This window comes from Pezoporus flaviventris, unplaced genomic scaffold (assembly GCF_033815535.1).
Source record: "Pezoporus flaviventris isolate CSIRO_AGI_PZ_B2104156 unplaced genomic scaffold, CSIRO_AGI_Pfla_v1 ptg000036l, whole genome shotgun sequence".
Taxonomy (NCBI): Eukaryota; Metazoa; Chordata; class Aves; order Psittaciformes; family Psittacidae; genus Pezoporus; species Pezoporus flaviventris.
Genome location: NW_026892584.1, coordinates 33,784,952 through 33,803,753, shown reverse-complemented (window position 1 = coordinate 33,803,753; position 18,802 = coordinate 33,784,952). Strand labels below are relative to the sequence as shown.

General features: G+C 35.8%; 1 protein-coding gene across 6 annotated transcripts in view; it reads left to right on the top strand.

Moving 5' to 3' along the window:
• PPP4R3A (protein phosphatase 4 regulatory subunit 3A) overlaps positions 1-15,894 on the top strand; it is a 43,548-nt gene extending 27,654 nt beyond the window's left edge. For 5 of the 6 annotated variants that reach the window (XM_061463794.1, XM_061463797.1, XM_061463799.1 and 2 more), the window contains 11 exons: positions 2,649-2,726; positions 2,829-2,945; positions 3,439-3,555; positions 4,870-5,001; positions 5,094-5,196; positions 6,450-6,608; positions 7,873-8,042; positions 9,830-9,972; positions 12,530-12,720; positions 13,245-13,471; positions 15,026-15,894. In XM_061463794.1, the coding sequence (XP_061319778.1) occupies positions 2,649-2,726; positions 2,829-2,945; positions 3,439-3,555; positions 4,870-5,001; positions 5,094-5,196; positions 6,450-6,608; positions 7,873-8,042; positions 9,830-9,972; positions 12,530-12,720; positions 13,245-13,471; positions 15,026-15,139 (1,551 nt within the window). In that variant the 3' untranslated portion in view covers positions 15,140-15,894. The remainder of the gene's footprint in view (positions 1-2,648; positions 2,727-2,828; positions 2,946-3,438; positions 3,556-4,869; positions 5,002-5,093; positions 5,197-6,449; positions 6,609-7,872; positions 8,043-9,829; positions 9,973-12,529; positions 12,721-13,244; positions 13,472-15,025) is intronic. The other variant, XM_061463795.1, reaches the window with a different exon arrangement.
• Positions 15,895-18,802: the final 2,908 nt, after the last annotated feature.

The following is an 18,802-nucleotide window of genomic DNA, read 5'->3' as shown; positions in this document are numbered from 1 at the left end:
CCCATCAATAACAACCTGTCTACCTTTCCTTAAGCATCCTGGAATGAGACAGCGCCTAAAACACATTTCAGGGCTGAGACCTAACTGCAAAGTTAGTAACAGGTTGGGTTTGTTGTTTTTTTTTGTTGGAATAACTGCCATTTACTGCATGTTATCCATGTAAGAATGGGATGTTTCAAATCACTCAGATTCATCTTAATTTTTCCGATTTTAAACTTCTGAATAGAATCCATGGTGTTAGAAAGTCCCCTCTACAAGTCCCAGATGTTTGTCAGCCCAGTAACAGGGTGAGCGGGTTGGTCTCTCCTGTAGGTGGCGTACTGAACCAGGCAGGAACCTGATGACCTGTCAGAGAGCAGCTGGGGTCCTGCCCAGCAAGGCCCTGCCTGTCGGGCTCTGCTGTTAGTGCTGGAGGTGCAGCTTCCCTGGCCGCCGCTGTCTCTGAGGCTCCACAGTGGGTCACAAGTGAGATTCCTCATGTCACCAGCACCACAGGGTCTCCTCCTCTCCTTCCACACTTAAAACAAAAAAAACAAAACAAAAACCCCAACTTTGGGTAGTATTGTGTACCCTTTTTTATGCAGAAGCACACTAATCTTGACTCTGATATACTGAAATGCTGAAATTTCCACTATTATTTCCTAATGATCATTCTAAGATATTTCTGTGGTATTGGCTTGCAGTTACTGTCAAGTATTATGAAGGAACTAAAAAGTTCATTTCACAGTGAGACTGGAAATGTAGGGGTTACACTTTTTCAGTTTGGATAAGCATGCATCTTCTCAATAGATTTGATAAGAGACGAGATTAGTTCTACATCTACATTAGCAAAAAGACAAATGAAAGCAAACTACTTAGCCTGTTCTTAAATACACTGCTAATCATGGAGAATAACTTGCATGCTCTTCAAAAAAATCATTTATTTTTTATATTTTTATGCTTATTGTGGTTTTTTTTTTAATTTCAGTAAAAAAATGTTGATAGGTGTACTGTGGGTTTGTCATGCTACCTGTAATGTCTAATGAGTTAGATATTATAATAGAAATCTTACCAAGCCATGTTACAGCTGGATGGCAGGTAGCCAGACATCCTTGTATTCTTTCGTCACGGCTGAAGTTACGTTTCTTGAAGTCTAAGACCTTAATAGTTGTTCAGAACGTGTTTGGCTGTTGAAATCTGAAAGTCAAACTTTGCATTTTCAGTACTTGTTCCTCCAGAGTGAATTTCAGTAAACTTCAAATGAAGCCTGTCCTATCTCATTTTGATTTTGAAGCAGCCACAGAAATAGCACCTGAAATTGCGTGCAGAAATGATTCTTCTTTATTATCAGTAAACTGTTGGGTCAGGTTGGAAGCACAGCACAGCATCAAACAAGAGGAAACAGGTGGCATATCCCAAATACAGGGTTTGCCTTGCATTGTGGTTAAATGCCTTGTAGGGTGGTAACTCATGCAACCTATTTTGGGTTTATCTGTGTTATGCAGTGCTATGTAGAGATCCTGGACTGGGTTGTGACAGTGTTATAGCTGCATTAGTGTGGCGTGCTATTGGAACTTGTACTCATTTTCTCAACAGGGCTGCAAAGTGACCCTGGGTGAGGTACCTAGATAATCTGTAGTTTCAGAAACTTTATGTGGATGTATCTGAAGTACTGTCATGATTCTGCTTTATGCTGTGTAAACATAAGCGAGGTAGTTTGATTTTCTAGCACTGTGGTTTTAGGGTGGAGGGATATTGCACGTGGTGTCACTTGACTTCACAAGAAATAACACTGGCAGCTTTTTGAAAAAAATCTGTTCCTATCTGATGTACAAGCAGCTTTTTCAAGTGAGTGCTGTCTTGTAACTCTAATATTGGGGAAAGGATGGGGAAGATTTGTTTCCATTTTAATGATTATGTAGTTGTTAGGACTGTGATGGTTATGAGAAACTACATATTGCTGCTTTTTCGGTCTAAATACACGTTTGTAATGTGTTGTCTGCTGTTTGTAGTTTTGCTAAGGTACAGCAGCATGAAAAATAATGGAACATTTCTTGATTGCTGCCACCCAGAATGCTCAGTAGATGCTGTACATAATAGAAACACTTTGATTTGGTTTCTGAAGTTCACCCGTCTCACAACGTTGGGGAGAAAGAATCTTGCCTCCTTCCTGCTGTTAGGAAACTCTCTTTGTTGTGTCTTTGTCTCCTGCAAAGATCTCAAGGTTCCAAAGATACATGTATGTGTAGGGCCAAGTGGGAGGTCATATTTATAAATACATGTAAACGGTTGAAGCAAGGGTATTGTAGTGTGGTTTGGGGGACAGGCATGTGACAAGGGGGAAGTTAGTTAGAAAAGTCATGAACAAATTGATGAGATTGGCAGTAAAATTAGAAAATGGACAGGCAAAGGCAATACAAGATACGTCGTAACTGAGAGTGAAGTGTTGGGGTTGGAGTGGTGTTGAACATCATAAAAGCACAAAACCAAGATTGATACTAATTTGTTTGAAATTTGAGTTAGAAAGTTGATACTGGTGTGATTAACTACAGTACACAAGTGTATATTCTCTCAAGTTACATGAAGCATGGTTTAGAAGAACTTTATGTTATACTTGGATCTTTTTTGGTACTGTCAAATAAACAAATGGTATTGTTTTGCCTTTGTAGGAAGATGAAAAATTTCTGACAGACTTGTTTGCACAGCTAACAGATGAAGCCACAGATGAGGAGAAAAGACAGGAATTGGTAAGAAATATGTAAAACATACATGAAAGGGACAGTTACTACAAAGTGAGGCATGCATCTGTTTTTTTAATTACTAACTAGTGCATTATTCATGTTTTTCAGGTAAACTTTCTGAAAGAGTTTTGTGCATTCTCTCAAACACTGCAACCTCAAAACAGAGATGCATTTTTCAAAACCTTGTCAAATATGGGCATACTGCCAGCACTAGAAGTTATATTGGTAAGTCAGTTCCATTTTATTTGTGGTAACAATTTTATGTATGTGCAGAGAGGTTGTTTTAAAAAAACAAGTATGCCAAACTTCAGACATGCGGTTTTCTGAAGTGTTTGCTTCATTCTCTTGTCTTAGCTTGGGTTAAAATATTTTTGTAAAACTTTAAAGCCAGTTGCAGTATGACATTGGTAAGTGCCCTGGCATTCTTATGTTTTTGTTTTCTTGCTCACTTTACATCTTTATATGCTCTTTGGTGTACTATTAAGTTAGAAAATAGGGAAATAGATCAAAGAGCAAGGAAAACATAAAACATATTTTTCCCAACAGTTGTCAAATGTACAAAGAAGAGGTTATAGTCAATACAGGTTTAGAATACAGTTTTAGTAATAGTTAGGTATGACTTGTAAGTAGGAATTAAAAGCTGTATGCTTTGTGTTTTTCATTGCATTTAAGCCTTTTCTTTAAAGGAAACATAAATGATTTTATTTGACTTCTCCAGGGGATGGATGATGCACAAGTACGAAGTGCAGCCACTGATATATTCTCATATTTGGTTGAATACAACCCATCCATGGTACGAGAGTTCGTCATGCAGGAAGCGCAGCAGAATGATGATGTAAGTAGAGGGTCCCTAGAAATGTGTGTATTGTTTTTGAAATTATTATTTTATATTTACAGCTCTGTTAAGGACCTGAACACTAGTTCTGAAAAAATATGCAATATAGTCATGATGGTTACAGGACACTGAACTGCCATGTTTTTAACAGTTCTGTTTGGTGAGATGAATGCTTGCCTGTTTACATATTCTTGTTCCTTAAAACACGTTACCATAAACCACCATTTTGGTTAACCTAGCTGTCACACAAGCAGTGCAGAATGGTTGTGAATGATGGCCTCCTTAAAATGCAAAATATAAATTTCAGTCTTGATCTTAGCATACACATGTGTTTTTAATTTACTTGTGAGAAACCTGTGTTTCATTTACTGTCTCACTTGTTGCAAGTGGAATGATGGTCCTGAGTGTTCAAAATCACATTTCAACAGGGGTTTACATTTCCCAGAGATCCTCTCTAGCTGATAGATACAAAAGGCAGCACACAACTAGTAGCAAGAAGGGTATTCAGTGGAGAAAAAAATGTTGTGCTGCCTTTTCACTAGAGGAGATAGTTAATGTCGTTTCTCCTATCTGTTAAAAACATGCCAGAGAACAGGAAGCTGCTGGTGCTGCTACTTCTGTACTGAAAGAAAGGGCCAGCTGGGACAGGGAATATTGCTGGTCTTTCCAGCTACTTGGATCTGATGACTGTCTTCTTTCATGGGGGACGGTGGTAACCAAGCAATTTTAGTGTAGGGATTCCTAAATATAAATATTATTTTCTACTTTTATGTGTATTTCTTGATTTTTGCTAATACATGTTGGGGTTATTTTTAGGTGAAAATAATCTCATCAAGTTCAATAGCATTATAAAATGTACTGTTGTATGTTTGTAGAAGTAAAATTCTTGGTATTCTAAAGGGGGAGAGGAAGGGATGTGCAAATAAAAGCTGTGCTCTGAAAACACTTCCAGAAATCAGTTGTGTTTTGAGACTGTTCATTACCTGTCTCTACTTTTTACCTTTTGACATTTCAGTTCAGACTGAATTCAAAATTAGATTGTTAATTTCAGAACCATTTTTAGTTGCTTTGACAGATTCTTCAGTGCTTGCCTTCTTAATGTTGAACAACTGACCAGGATGCATCAGTAGCCTGTAAAGTTAAATTGTTTCTGTTAAGTTTGGATTTTTTTGTTTGGTAGTTGTTTACATCTTGCAGAATTTTGATAGAGCACCATTTGAACCAGGCGCTAACCCTTTTGGAAGATAATTTGGATTTGGTGCAAGGGAGGAACATTAGAACTGATTTTTGCATTTTTTTTTCCTGCCCTGTTAGGATATATTACTCATCAACCTCATTATAGAACATATGATTTGTGACACAGATCCAGAACTCGGAGGGGCAGTGCTACTAATGGGTTTGCTTCGTACTTTAGTTGATCCAGAAAATATGCTTGCCACTGCCAATGTAAGTAAACACCTTAAAGTGAAATTACATTTGGTTTTTAGATTATTGGTGATATGTGTTACACAGATACATATTTTTTTCCCATTCTTTAGAAAACAGAAAAGACAGAGTTCTTGGGTTTCTTCTACAAACATTGTATGCATGTTCTGACAGCGCCTTTACTGGCCAATACTACAGAGGACAAGCCTAGCAAAGGTAATGCTGCTCTGGATTTTGAACATATCAAGGCTGTTGAATGTCAATGTTTAAAATAAAGTAACTGTCAAAGGATGTTTTCTGTTTTAAAGAGTATCTGAGTCTGTGATAGATAGTTCAAAGTAAAATGTTGATTCATTATTTAGTCATTTGCATAATTTATAAAATTCAGCAGAGACATGATTTAAGAAATGAATTGCATTTGCTGCAGATTTTGTTTCTGCAAAAAATGAAATCCTGTATAATTTTTAGTAACTCAGAGGGCTGTTCAGTGGCAGACTTGTAAACATGTAAAAGTTTTATAAGGTCAGGAATTGCTAGAGAGGATGCAGAATTGCCGCTGAGAAGGTGTGTATCGCAGTACTGTGCTGAATTTGAGGGTATTTTTTCTAAATCAGTCAGAAAGCGGAGATCAGTGATGAAGTAACTGTTCGTACTGGCTACTAGCAGCAGTACTGTTTGTTAATTGTATAGCACATCCAAAATGGATGTAAAAGGAGGTACATAAATGATACATAAATGTTCTCTGAACTTCTTAATTAATTGTATGGATTTCCAAGGGATTAGTTAAATTAATCTATTTTATCTTGACTGTCATCCAGATAGATTGAAGGTGAGATTTTTATTATTTAAATTGCTTCTGTTCTTTAATGGTCGACTGTCTGGCAATACTTTTAAAAGGTAGAACTACATTTTTTTAAAAAAGGTATTAAATCTAATATTTAACTTACTATTTTTGTACTTACAAGCAGGATTAATGTTTTGTATATGCTGATATGGTTGTCCTAGAAGTATTAAAAGATGCTGAGATTCTTCTTGTTAAAAGAGATAATAGATCATATTTTTGGTGCAGATGTAGGCAAGGCACTGCATATAGGGCACTACTTTATGATATAGACATACAGACATCATAATAAGATTTGGTAAAAGCCTGATGCTTGTGTTACTGTTACATTCTGTCCTCTCTAAACCTTCAAACACTGAGTTAAAAAAAAATGTAATTGTTTCTGTAATTTAAGAGGGTTTCCTGCCATATATATATATATAAAAATAGAAAATACTTTGTTCATAAGAAGATTGTTCAGTTTCTGTTTTAAAGACTAAACATATCCTGCGGCATGTTTCCTAAACTGTCTGTGGGAATACAGAAGAACTTGTAAATGTTTACCAGACTGCAGCTGGATATTTGAAGTTAGCTTCTGAAGGCAATATCCTTGGTACGCTTAATGATTTTGGTTTTGGTTTTATTATAGATGATTTTCAGACAGCCCAACTCTTGGCATTAATACTGGAATTGCTAACTTTCTGTGTAGAACATCATACTTATCACATAAAGAACTACATCATAAACAAAGATATCCTGCGAAGGGTACTCGTTCTCATGGCCTCAAAGCATGCTTTCTTGGCATTGTGTAAGTTGGAAACCTGAAGAATAAACTAGTACTTTGTGAACGTGAAGTGTTGCATGTCGTCATTCTGCTGGAAGTAAACTGTTCACAGATGATGACATTTTGTGACTGAATACACGAATTCTGTTATACTCTGTGTTACTCATACCAATTTCTAGCTATGTCAGTAGTATTTGTGAATAGTTTTGAATTTATAGATGCTTTTTTTTTCCTAAAAAGCAGAAGGATTTTTCTTAATCTCAGTCTAGAGGTGAATTTAAAAGATGGTATCTCAATATTGAATATACTGATAGCCGTTGTAACTTTTGACATTTTTTTAGTAGAAATTATCAGAGGTATTTGATTAAACAGATCTGTAATTTGGAGTGCATTAAACAGCACAAAAGCTCTCTGTGCTGCTCTTCAGACTCTAGTAACCATTTTAATAACCATGCTCAGCACAGTAATAATAAAACAGTGTGACTTTATTCTGGAGGCAAGTAAGAGATTTTTTCCATAATTCCATTGTGCACATAGAGTAAAACAAAGCCTAAAATTGACTGAGCAGTACCATACAATAAGAAATGACCTTTTAAATTTGTAAGTGAATCGCCTGAGTTAGGTTTTAGAACCTTTGAATAATCTTTTTTCATTTACATCTAGTTGCTAACCAAAATGTGATGCCTCGTATCGAGTTGAAACTCTACTTTCTATTTATACATGGACATTCACATACTTGTGTACACTTTGGAGTTTCAGAAAGAGCTTTAAACTGCATGTAAATAAAGTCTTCGCTTTACTATATGTGTGAAGAAAATGTCATTTGCTCTTTTCAAAATGAGATAGTTTGTATCCTAATCAAATAAGGACTCAATTAAATGTAATTGAACTTTTACAATAAGTAAATTAAATAAATGGCAATTTAATAAGCAAATGTTCTAATTCTTCTGAGAAAATATTTTGCCTTTGTCATAAGTAATTTAAAAAAGCAAAAATACACCTTTACATTAGAATAATTAAACAGTAGTATAATACTTCTTCAGTGAACAGAGGTGGCTTCACTCCTACAATTATGATGAAGGGTTTCTTTATGATAAAATAGATAAGTAATCCTCAGCAGTATAGTCAAGACTGTTGAGAAGAAGAGAATAACTGAATGTATTACCTGGTTCTAGTAATTTAATGCTGTGTAAGAACTGAGGTTGCATATTGTCCTGAGTAATGCTGAATAATTTCTAGGTTTTTTTTTTTCAATTTAAAAAATATTTTGGTACCACTTCTGTTTCAGGTGCCCTTCGTTTCAAAAGAAAGATAATTGGGCTAAAGGATGAATTCTACAACCGTTACATAATGAAAAGTTTTTTATTTGAACCTGTGGTCAAAGCATTTCTAAATAATGGTTCCCGTTATAATCTGATGAACTCTGCCATAATAGAGATGTTTGAATTTATCAGAGTGGTGAGTGCTGTTACATGATGAAGACAATTACTATATTGTTTAATCTTGTCATTCAAGATGACTTTTCTTTTTACTTGTACCCTAAATTATGCTATCATAATGGGACTGTATGATACTGTATTTAAATCAGCTTTCTTTTGTATCACTGTTACATATTTGTACATGTACTTTCTTATGTTCAAACAGTACTGTGACTTGATAGTTAAATTCACTCAATAGTGTGTATTCGCAGGTGTGCAAATCATGCAGATTGGATGGGCCTGTTATCACAGGAATGTAATTTAAAACTACTGCTACAAAACCATCCAATTTAGCTGTGCTCTATAACATCAACTCAACTAAATATGGAGACATATGGAAAAAATACCAGTCTTTTTTGATTATATTAGTAGAGTGCTGCCAAGTTCTTTCAGTGGGGAGTCTGCTAAAATATTCATGCCAGTTTGGCTGTCAGCACAGTACTTTTTCCTCACTGTTGTCTGCATCCAGATTCTGGCAAGGTGCTGTACAGACCCTAAATGTGGTAAGCAGGGCTAAGCTAGGGTGCAGTCAGTCATGGAGGAGTAAGTGGGTGAGGAAAAAAGGAGGCTTGGTCACCTCTTGAAATCTTTTGTGCTAATGACCTCTTTTCTCTTGGAGCTGAGACTCAGGGTGATTCAGGACTGAGATGACCTGATCATCATGGAAGAGTTTTGTAGCAGTGAAAAAAGTTAATCCATATGGATGGTCCTGACTTCTGTGCTGTGGTCTTTCAGTACTCCGTGAGATTTGGTGCTGATTCTGCAGTTCATGCTATGAGGAAATAAATTGTCTTTTATTTTGTTATCTCCCTTTTCACATAGATCCCCAGGTCACATTTCCAAAATAGTTCTTGGTATCTGTAAATTTTGTAATATTTTTTTTAATTCATTTTTTTTATAAGGAGAGCAAATTTTTAAAAAGTGTGCTTTTATTGTTACTAATGTATAACCATTCATAAGAAGAGACCTTTGAGCGCCTAACCAAAAAGAAAAACAATCAGTGTATTAAGATTCATGTTTCTTTGCTTGTCCTTATTAGCTGGTAATTAAGGTGTTTATTCTGAGGTGTATTCCAGGGGCTGTGCTGTGCTAAGAAAGCCAAACAATGCCTAGGAGCAGTTTCCCTGCTGCAGTATGCAGACCTGTGCTAGTTTCAGCTGCCTAGAGTGGCTTTGGGCAGCCACAACCCTAAACCGAAATAACAGAACCATTGGGAGGGTTTTGTAAAGAACCTTGGCCAGCACCGTATGGCCACAGAGGAGAAACTTCATGCTATTTCCTGATGAAAAATACCTTCCTTGTTCTCATCCTAAACAAATACATCGAATAATTATTTTACATCATTTATTTGCAGTGAGGAAAGAAATAATATGAATACTACATATGTATCTCATAAGTATATTTTTAATTGAATTATGACAACAGATATCAGTGATTGATATAATTCTAAAAATATTTACAAGTTACAGTGGTAAAGACCTTTTAGAGTTGGTTTTGGTATAATTTTCTATTGGGGTTTTAGGTTCTGTTCATGAGTTTGGAAGGAGATACTACTAGAAAATTGCTGCTATTATGCCTGTTAGCTGATCAGGTATTTGAAGCTCTAGATTTTTAACTACACTTGTACTCATTTTTGCATAAGCTAGTTAATATGCTACTTCCTTTGTAATGTCTAAAATCATCTCTCATTTCAGTTACTTTTTATATTTTATTAAATAAAGTAATTTGAATTTAAATAAGGCACTTTATGGTTGTTCATTCCTATAGGAAGATATAAAATCGTTAACGGCTCATGTAATTGAAAATTACTGGAAGGCACTGGAAGATGTAGACTATGTGCAGACATTCAAAGGACTGAAACTACGATTTGAGCAACAAAGGGAAAGACAAGATAATCCAAAACTTGACAGGTAAAATGCACTAAATACTCTTATTAGTATATTAGTGTTATAACTCTTTAATATTGGTCAGTTGTTCTGCAATAATAGGAAATTAAATAATTTAGACTCCTGCTTGCATCTTGCGCATTGTTGAATTCACCTGATTAAAAGTGTGATTCCCAGATGTGTTGCTTCAAACTCTTGGATCGGCTTTCAGCTAACATTAGCTGCTGGACCCTCAGGAATAATGCTAAGTTTTCATATCCTAAACTTAATGTACACCATTGCAATGAGGCTGGAAGCCTATCAGGTATTGGGAATTCATTTGCTTAAATAATTAATTTCCATTGTTTAATGTGAAAGATTGTTCAGTTCTGAATTATCATTCAGTGGATTTTTCCTCAAAAAATTCACATCATATTTTCTTTTGTTTTAGGTAGCTGTGGGAGTAGCTATTTCAAGCTCTACCAAAATGACTGAGAAATAGAATATACAAAGAAATTCTCAGAGGATGCTTTTTTTATCACTGTTAGATTTGCTGATGGAGTAAAACCCAATCTGATGTAACACTTGAATCACTTCTGTTTGCCAGAGCAGAAGTTCCCTTCCTTAGTACACAGCAGTTACCAAAGTTTAAAAGGTTAGGGTGTATAAAAATAGGAAGTTTAAGACTTTTTACTCCCATTTGTTTTTGGCAAATGATACTACTTTTGTATGTCATTTCATTAAAACAAAACGGACTGTTTGCATGAATTAGATGAGTTAATCTTCAGAATTGTTAGCAAGACCTGTTCTTGTTGTCTTGAAGTAGTTTGAAAACACATTACAAAAGTAATCCTGATCAGTCATACAAGGACATCTTGAAATTTCAGACTTCTGAGTTATTTCCTGCCACAAGATTTCTTAACCAGCATTTAAATGTGAGACGTACTGCACAATTAAAATCAGAGTATAATCACAGGTTGGGCACATTAAAGGGTATGCATTAGATCTGCAATTTTGAGTACTAATGTTTTACACTTGAGACATTGTTATTTTGTCTTCTGTCAGCTAAGCTTATCACTTACCTGTTAAATTCAGTATAATGGTTACATTAATGCACGTGTTGGAAAGGACACCCAACTACGTCCTTCAGTAATTTCCATCCAGTTTAGGAAGTAAAACATTAGTCTTAGCTTGGCTTAAGTTGAGCTAAGTGATTTGTGTATAGTTGTATGAGTTTGCATGAGTTTGTCCAACAGAAAATTACAGCTTCAAGAGCTTTGTAGCTCAACCAGCCCAGTTTTTGCCTTCTTCCTACACATCTTGTTTAGTGGCTGCACAAGCCCTGTCACAGTCCACATAATTTCTGGAGTGAAAACCCAGAAATAATAAAATGCAAAGATAGCAAGAATCTGTTCACATACTCTAGTAAAGAATAGCTCAGTAAGGGAGGAGGCCAAAAATTTTGTTGATGTGGGCCACAAAAGTGTTTGTAAGAGTGCCACTTAAGTGTAGTTTTTCACTATTAACAGAACTTGAATTTAAATGCAGTGTCAAATCATGCAGTATGTATACATCCAGATGATCATTTTGGCAAGCAGGTTATTCAGAATTAGATTTATTTTTAAAAGTACGTTTAGCGTTCTCTTTTGATACCTTGTAATTTCCTGATTTTTCCCTTCTGGCTTTTTCCTGCAGTCAGTACTGCAAGATTTTTTCCATGAACAGAATAAACCTAGATTGTATTATTAAAATTTTAATTCCAGTAACAGAGACTTAATGATAAACATTCAATCTCAGACTTACATTGTGGCCAGTAAATTTTGAAGAAGCACTACAGGAAATTTGTCAAAGGTCTCAGGCTTTTGTTGAAAATTGACTGTTAGAATCAACATCTGGCAATGATTCTGTGTTCTTCAGGGTGCACATCACTGTCCCTCTTCTCCAAGGCCGTAATACTGCTTCTGTGAGAGCAAAAGGAAGGTGGAGCTGAGATAGATCAACACTGATAATAGATCAAATGGGGAGGGACAGGTAGCACTTTGTATCCAGGGCTGTGAAGAATGGAAAATGCTGATAGTGACCAAAAGTTGTAAGAAGTGGATGTGGCAGGAAGAGATAGCTGTCTTTTTAGTGTATCTGGTTTAAACTGGAGTTATATTCAAGTTAGACTGGCAGAGGAGGAGGTTGTGTGCTGGTTTTTTTTTCCTTTTTTCTTAAACACATTGGACCCTAGATACTGATGAGTTATAAAGTATTTTCAAGAAGAAAAAAAATTAAAAACCTATAGTTTCCAGACTCTTTGGTTTGCAGCTTTTTATTTACCTGTGTAAACTGTTAATCCAAGACTGAGTGCAACACAGTTTTGGACAGAGTAGTCTGAATGTGCTATGAGCAGAATCGTACTTTATTTGATTCTTTATAAATAATGTTTTTAATGATTTTTGCATTGAAAATACAAATACATTACAGATTGATTTGCTGGTATTTTTATTGTTCTCTAATACTAGTATCTGTAAGCTGTCACTGTAAATATTGAGTAGAAGTTTTATTATTAATATGAGTTGGGTTTTGAATCAGAAATTTTAAACTTACTGTTCGGCAGCATGCGGTCCATTTTGAGAAACCATAGATACAGAAGGGATGCAAGAACCCTGGAGGATGAGGAGGAAATGTGGTTTAATACTGATGAAGATGATATGGAAGATGGAGAGGCAGTGGTGCCCCCTTCTGACAAAACTAAAAATGATGAAGATATTATAGACCCTATCAGTAAATTCATGGAAAGGAAAAAATGTAAGTGATGAGAAGAGTAATACCATATGGCTCATGCAGAAGCTATAACTTGTATTCTGGAGTCCTACTGCACTGAAGGTTTTGCATATATTTATTCTGCAATTCTTAGATTTTGCAATTGTGACACCAAGTTGTTGGACCACCCCTTCAAAACAGGTTTTGTTGTCTTTAAAAGAGACATAATACAAAAATACTGTTACAGATTTCTTTAAGCATTTGAAAGGCAATCTTAGCTGATAGTCAAGTTTTCCTGTGTTTTATTCAGGTTTATAATTCAAAATTTTCTATGTAGATGTTCAGGTGATTTCATTGGCAGAATAAAAGTGTCCATTCCTGGCCAATGACAACGACTGGTAGCTAGTATAGTAGTATGAGAAAAATAAGTCTATGATTACTCACTTTACCAAGTAGTACATAAAGTGCTAAGCCTTCTCCCACACAGTAAAGTGATTTGTAATTAATTATTTTGCTAAATAATACTGCTCTACTTTTGCACTTTTTTGTGTTTATTTTTTTCTCTCCAGTAAAAGAGAGTGAAGAAAAGGAAGTTCTTCTGAAAACTAACCTTTCAGGTCGTCAGAGCCCAAGTTTCAAGCTTTCCTTTTCCAGTGGTACAAAATCTAACCTTACCAGCCAGTCATCTGCAAGTAATCTGCCTGGGTCCCCAGGGTCACCTGGGTCCCCAGGGTCGCCTGGATCTCCAGGATCAGTTTCTAAAAGCACATCTCAGATGGCAGCTATCACAACTAAGGTAATTCTGAATGGACGTAGATTGAATTAATTGTTACAGACTAGGGATTTGCTTTATCATCTCCCAAGTTTGAGTGAATTCTGACAGGTTATGCGATAATGGACTATCTCGTTTGTGTGTACATTTTATCTGATTTTTAGCATTTTTAAGGAGATGTGAATGTATATAAAAAGAAGAAATAACAGCTCTTTTAATGCCCAAACTCTTAAAGTATGAGCCATAGCACTAGCTGCTGTTTGCAGTGATATTTACGTTGAAATACAGACAACACTTTACTTTTTTTGAATTGCGCAGGGTATTTTTGGCAGGTAGAAATATAGAAATACTTTGGAAACATTGCCAAATTTTGTTAGCTTCCACAATGTCCCACCACCCCCACTGTGAACTTCTGCTGTTACCATTTTTAATATTGTTCAGAACGATACAACTGGCAGATATGAAAGAAATAAATTGGATTATGTAGCTGTGGTTTCTGTTGCCAAAATGTAAACAATTTTTAATATCCTAGTGTGACTTTTCTTATCTTTTGAAATAACGTATAGTTTTGGGTTGGAACATACTGAAGTAGAAGAAGAAATCCTGTTTAAAGGAGTCACTATAACTTGCAATGAATATCCCAAACCATCATTTTTTATATATTTTAGAACACTGGTTGGATTTTATTGTATTTTTTGCTAAAGTTCTATTTAAACTTATTTAAGTCAAGGAGACAGAGTGATTGGTGTTTTCTCAGCACCAGGGGACAGATAAGGTAGTGTTTGTACAGTGTAGTTCAGGTAATGAGAATTTACTTTCATAACAAGAAAGGCCAGGTTTGTATCTCAGTTTTCACGCAGCCTTGGAATAACTCTGTTCACCTAACTTGTAGTAAAGGTAAATGGTATTCTAGGCCTTTTCTTTCTTATAGTCAAACATAGCTTAAGAGTTTATTTGGATTACCTTCTGCTGATAACACCTGCTCTTAAAATTTCTGTTTATTTGCAATACAAGGCATTTTTTAATATTACTGGATATGCTTTAATTTTCATCTGCCAAGTTTTTACATTCTGTAACTCATACACCTCATTCAGTTACATTACACAAAGAAATTGTTTAAGTTACTATGCATTTAAACTAGTTTTTGTTGGGACAGACTATGCTCTAAAAGTATTGTCATTCAGAAATTCAAATTGAAGGATACTCTTTGTTTGTTTCTGAGGTGCTTCCAGATTGTTCGTTGCTGCATTCAAACGTGCTCCCTAAAAAAAGGTTTAAATCTTTACAGATAGAGCTGCAGTGGCATTTAGAAAAACCAAGCAGATTTTTGGATTTCCTTAAATTTCAACTGGAAATAATTCCATCCAGTTGGATAGGTGAAAGCCCATTTTGGATTTCTTCATTTAAGCATTTTTCAGACAATTTTTCCTGAAGGGTTTATTATTGTTCTGCTTCATTTTATTCAAAACTTCCTGAATCAGTATACTTATGGTAATATTCCATGCAGACATCATTTTCCAATGCAAATGTGAATATGTGCAAATATTTTAATTGTAGTAATTGTGTCTGTCTTTGTAGGGAGGCCTTGTCGGGCTTGTAGATTATCCTGATGATGATGAAGAGGATGATGAAGATGAAGATAAAGAGGAAACTTTACCTTTATCAAAGAAAGCAAAGCTTGAGTCGTCATAATGGCAACTGCGGAAGAACATTACTAGTTGGGGGAAGGATCTTTTATCCAAAAAAAAAAAACAAAACCACAGCAAAGCAGCAATCTTTTGTGAACTACTGTGTGTGACACAGATCAACCTATACAAATGGATTTCTGCCAATCAAGTGCCAATTCAAAGGAGCAGAAGGAGGGGAAATATTTCATTTAGGGGAAAGACTTACGCCTTTGAGCTCTCCAGCTTGGACCACATGTTGCCCTTTTCTCAGGGAAGGAAATGGAAAACAAAACAAAAACAAAAAAAGCCAACAGGGCAGGACTTTTGTTAGTGGAACTCCGGATTGGCTGGTCAGTTGCTACAATCAGAATATGCTTGGACCATGTATGAGACTTCTGAAGAAGAGGCATTTTTTTTGCCCTAATTCTTCACTAGTTAAGAATGCCAGCAGTTTCTTTGTATAAAAGAGACCTGCCTTTGAAATCATACATTCTGAACATTTTACTCAAGCTACAACAGGTTTTAAAAACCTCTATGGGGGAGGGCCGAATATAAAGTTTCCTCTTTTTTTTTTTTTTTTTAAATCTGTTCCCTTTGCCCTTTAAACTGCAGAATTTTTTTTGGAGGTGAGGGATTTGTTTGTCCCTTCTTGATTAAAGATTGAGTGGAATTCTAGATGTGGTCACTTTTGTGTCAGATTTTTTTTTTTTGCCCCCCTGAGTGTATGCTTAGTTGTTGAGTATATATTTGGGACCATTAAAATTTTTTGATGTAATATAATCTCACTGTTGTGCTGGTACCTGTTTCACCCTGTGTAATTTTGTTCTGCATCACAGTTCTTAAAATGTTTAGGATTTTATGGAAGATGGTATAGTTTTTATTGGGAGAAAAAAAAAATCTTACCACAATGTGCAGAAAAGCAATACTATTTTGTGACTAAATATTTTATATTAAATTTTACATCAGCAACTGTCAAGAAAAATTTCAGGGAAATAGGAATAAAAAAATTTAAACCTATAAATATGAAATTAGTATTCCAAAGAGACTTTGAAATTTCGTAACTCAGAACAACAGTGGTAAACTAACTCATCAAAATGCAAGATGGATGATTTAGGAATACCAATATATTGACTCATTTGACTTACAAAAATAAAAAATTATTAATGAAAGCTGAAAGAAAAATGTCACTAGTGGTATTTTTTTAAAACCTCTGATTCCCTTTGGAATACCAGTTTTAGTGAATCAAAGATGGTTGTAGAATAAAGTCTTTACAAGGATACCATCTTTTGAAATTTATCCCAGTAGTTGAAAAAGAGCAGTTAAACTTTGGGTCTCATTCAGTGATGACATTTTTCCCCTTTTTCCAAAAATCTAAATAGTTATTCATTTGAAACTAAATGTTATATCCTGCCTCTTTACTGCACTTACAGAAGATAGCTTGAAGGAGAGTTTATTCAGTTCCTTTGCAAACAGGAAAGCCTTTCTTAGATGTACTTCCAGGAGTTTATTCCTTTTGGACATTCAAAGCACCAATGTTGCAACAATTGTGATGTTACGCATTCATGTATCACATACAGATAGAAGTGAGAGAAATTAAAACCTGAGGCTGGATCATACATGATTGCACCCCAGTGTAGATTAGTACTTTGTTTCTGAAAATTGTGTTTTGCATGGCAGATTCTGTGCCAACTACATAAGTCAATACCTATGCACTGGGACATTATTAATACATGTTAGTAATTTCAGATCTAAATAAGAGTGTGCACTAGGGAAATATTAGCCATCTTTTCCTCAAGACATTCATTTGAAATCACTTTCCAAGGTTGAGTTTTTACAGTGTGTTTGAAATGTCTGTGACAGGGCAGTTCTCAGCAGTAAATTTTACAGAGAAGGCAAGAGATGAGCACTTGGTCACTACAATTTTCTGCTGCAGTGGGAGAACCCTATGCTGTCTCAACGATCTGCCTGAAACCTGATTTTTGCAACTTTGGCGTCAGATCAGGCATCACAACAAAGAAGTCTGAAATTTTGCAGGTTTTCTTAATTAGCCTGGATTTAAATCCTTCCCAAACTGTCAAACTTTTGCTGAGCACAAAGCTTTCAAAATTCATCCATCTAGTCATCTTTATGTTCTCCAGCTATATTTCAGGAAGGCATTCTTCTGGTGTGGTTGAAGGAACATTTTTTGTTAATGTGTTACTGTGTTCCTTCGGCTATTGAGTGTTTGATTTTGTAATGTGTGATGTTGCGGTCTTCTAATCTTTCACATACTTTCATGATACTTGTAGGAGTCTGTAATTTTGGATTTCCAGTACTTGAAGTATGGTGTTTAACAGAAGAAATGCTGTCCTTAAGTTCCTGGGTTGGGTCAAAATAATAATGGAAATAGGTCTGGTTTTGAACTTCCTATATTTTTATGATGCTCTAAAGGACTGGTAAAGTACTAAGCTGCACATCTTTTAATACTGTCTTGACTTGTAATCAGATCATTGTCTTCCCAAGTACCTAATGTGTGTGGCCAGACAGGACATATCTACACTTTGATGGGAGTTGGAAGTAGCCAGGAAGTAGGTGAGTTGGGGACAGTGGTGGGTATGCTATTCCCAGTGACTTTTGTTTTCATGGAAATCTCGAAATATATTTCAGGGGAAAAAAAAAGAAATAGTGGGATTGTGAGAAGTGATGGATAAAAAAAAAAAAAGGTATGAGTTAAGATGTAGAAAAAATGTTACAAACAGTGTTCTTTCTAGATCTTTCTCTGGGCTGCTGGGGTTTTCTATTCTTAGTTTTAAAACAGTTTGTCCACATCCCAAGAGAGCTGGGTGGATATTGTATTAAATATGGCTCAGTTGTCTTAATTGTGTTTTAACTGTATCTTCAAGTATGGTTTACAGGGTAAACCCTTAAGAATCATACAGGCAAGATACAATGTGCTGGAATCATCAGTGCAGGTCCCTATAATCCTTCAGTGGTTGAAAAACTTGATGCTGGTTACTCTGATATACACTGCCCAGCCCTTAGCCTTGCTTCACTGGGGATACCAGACAAAAGCATATGGAGTACCTGGTCCCTCACACTAATGACAGTAATTCTGGTTAATCTGGAGTATTTTCAGATTTTTTTCCAGTGCACACAGAGGGCAGTTGCATTCAGGTAACAATGCATATCACTAAAAAAACGATCTCCTGTGTCATGAGGGTGGGAGGATCTGAAAGCTGGTATATCTAGCAGAAGTTGCCTCTAAAATTTACCTGTCTGTACTATATTTACTTGGTAAACAAGATCAGACTATTCATCCATCTCTCACAGCCCTCCCAGGTGAGATGTCATGTTCTCGTGGAATTGTCAAGTAGACCCAATCCTTTAACAAAACAGGGAAGAACCTGTTCAGATGGGTTTTGGCTGTGTTTTAACATCTCTGCAAATTTCAGAAATGGGTAAGAATCTGTTGTCATATTGCTACTGTGGCTCCATGAAGGAATTGGCTACCTTTCAACCCAGCACAAGTTACTCTGGTTGCCTTGCTCAGTTATGTTTTCTGGCACCTGTAGAGTCACTACAGAAGGTTAGCATTACCTTCACTGGCTGTTCTACAGCTGCAGAGGTGTCCTGGAGCAGTGCTGTCTGTGCTGGAGTAAGTAGTATTGCAGTTGCCCTGCCTTGAGGAAATCAAAACCCATTCCAGATA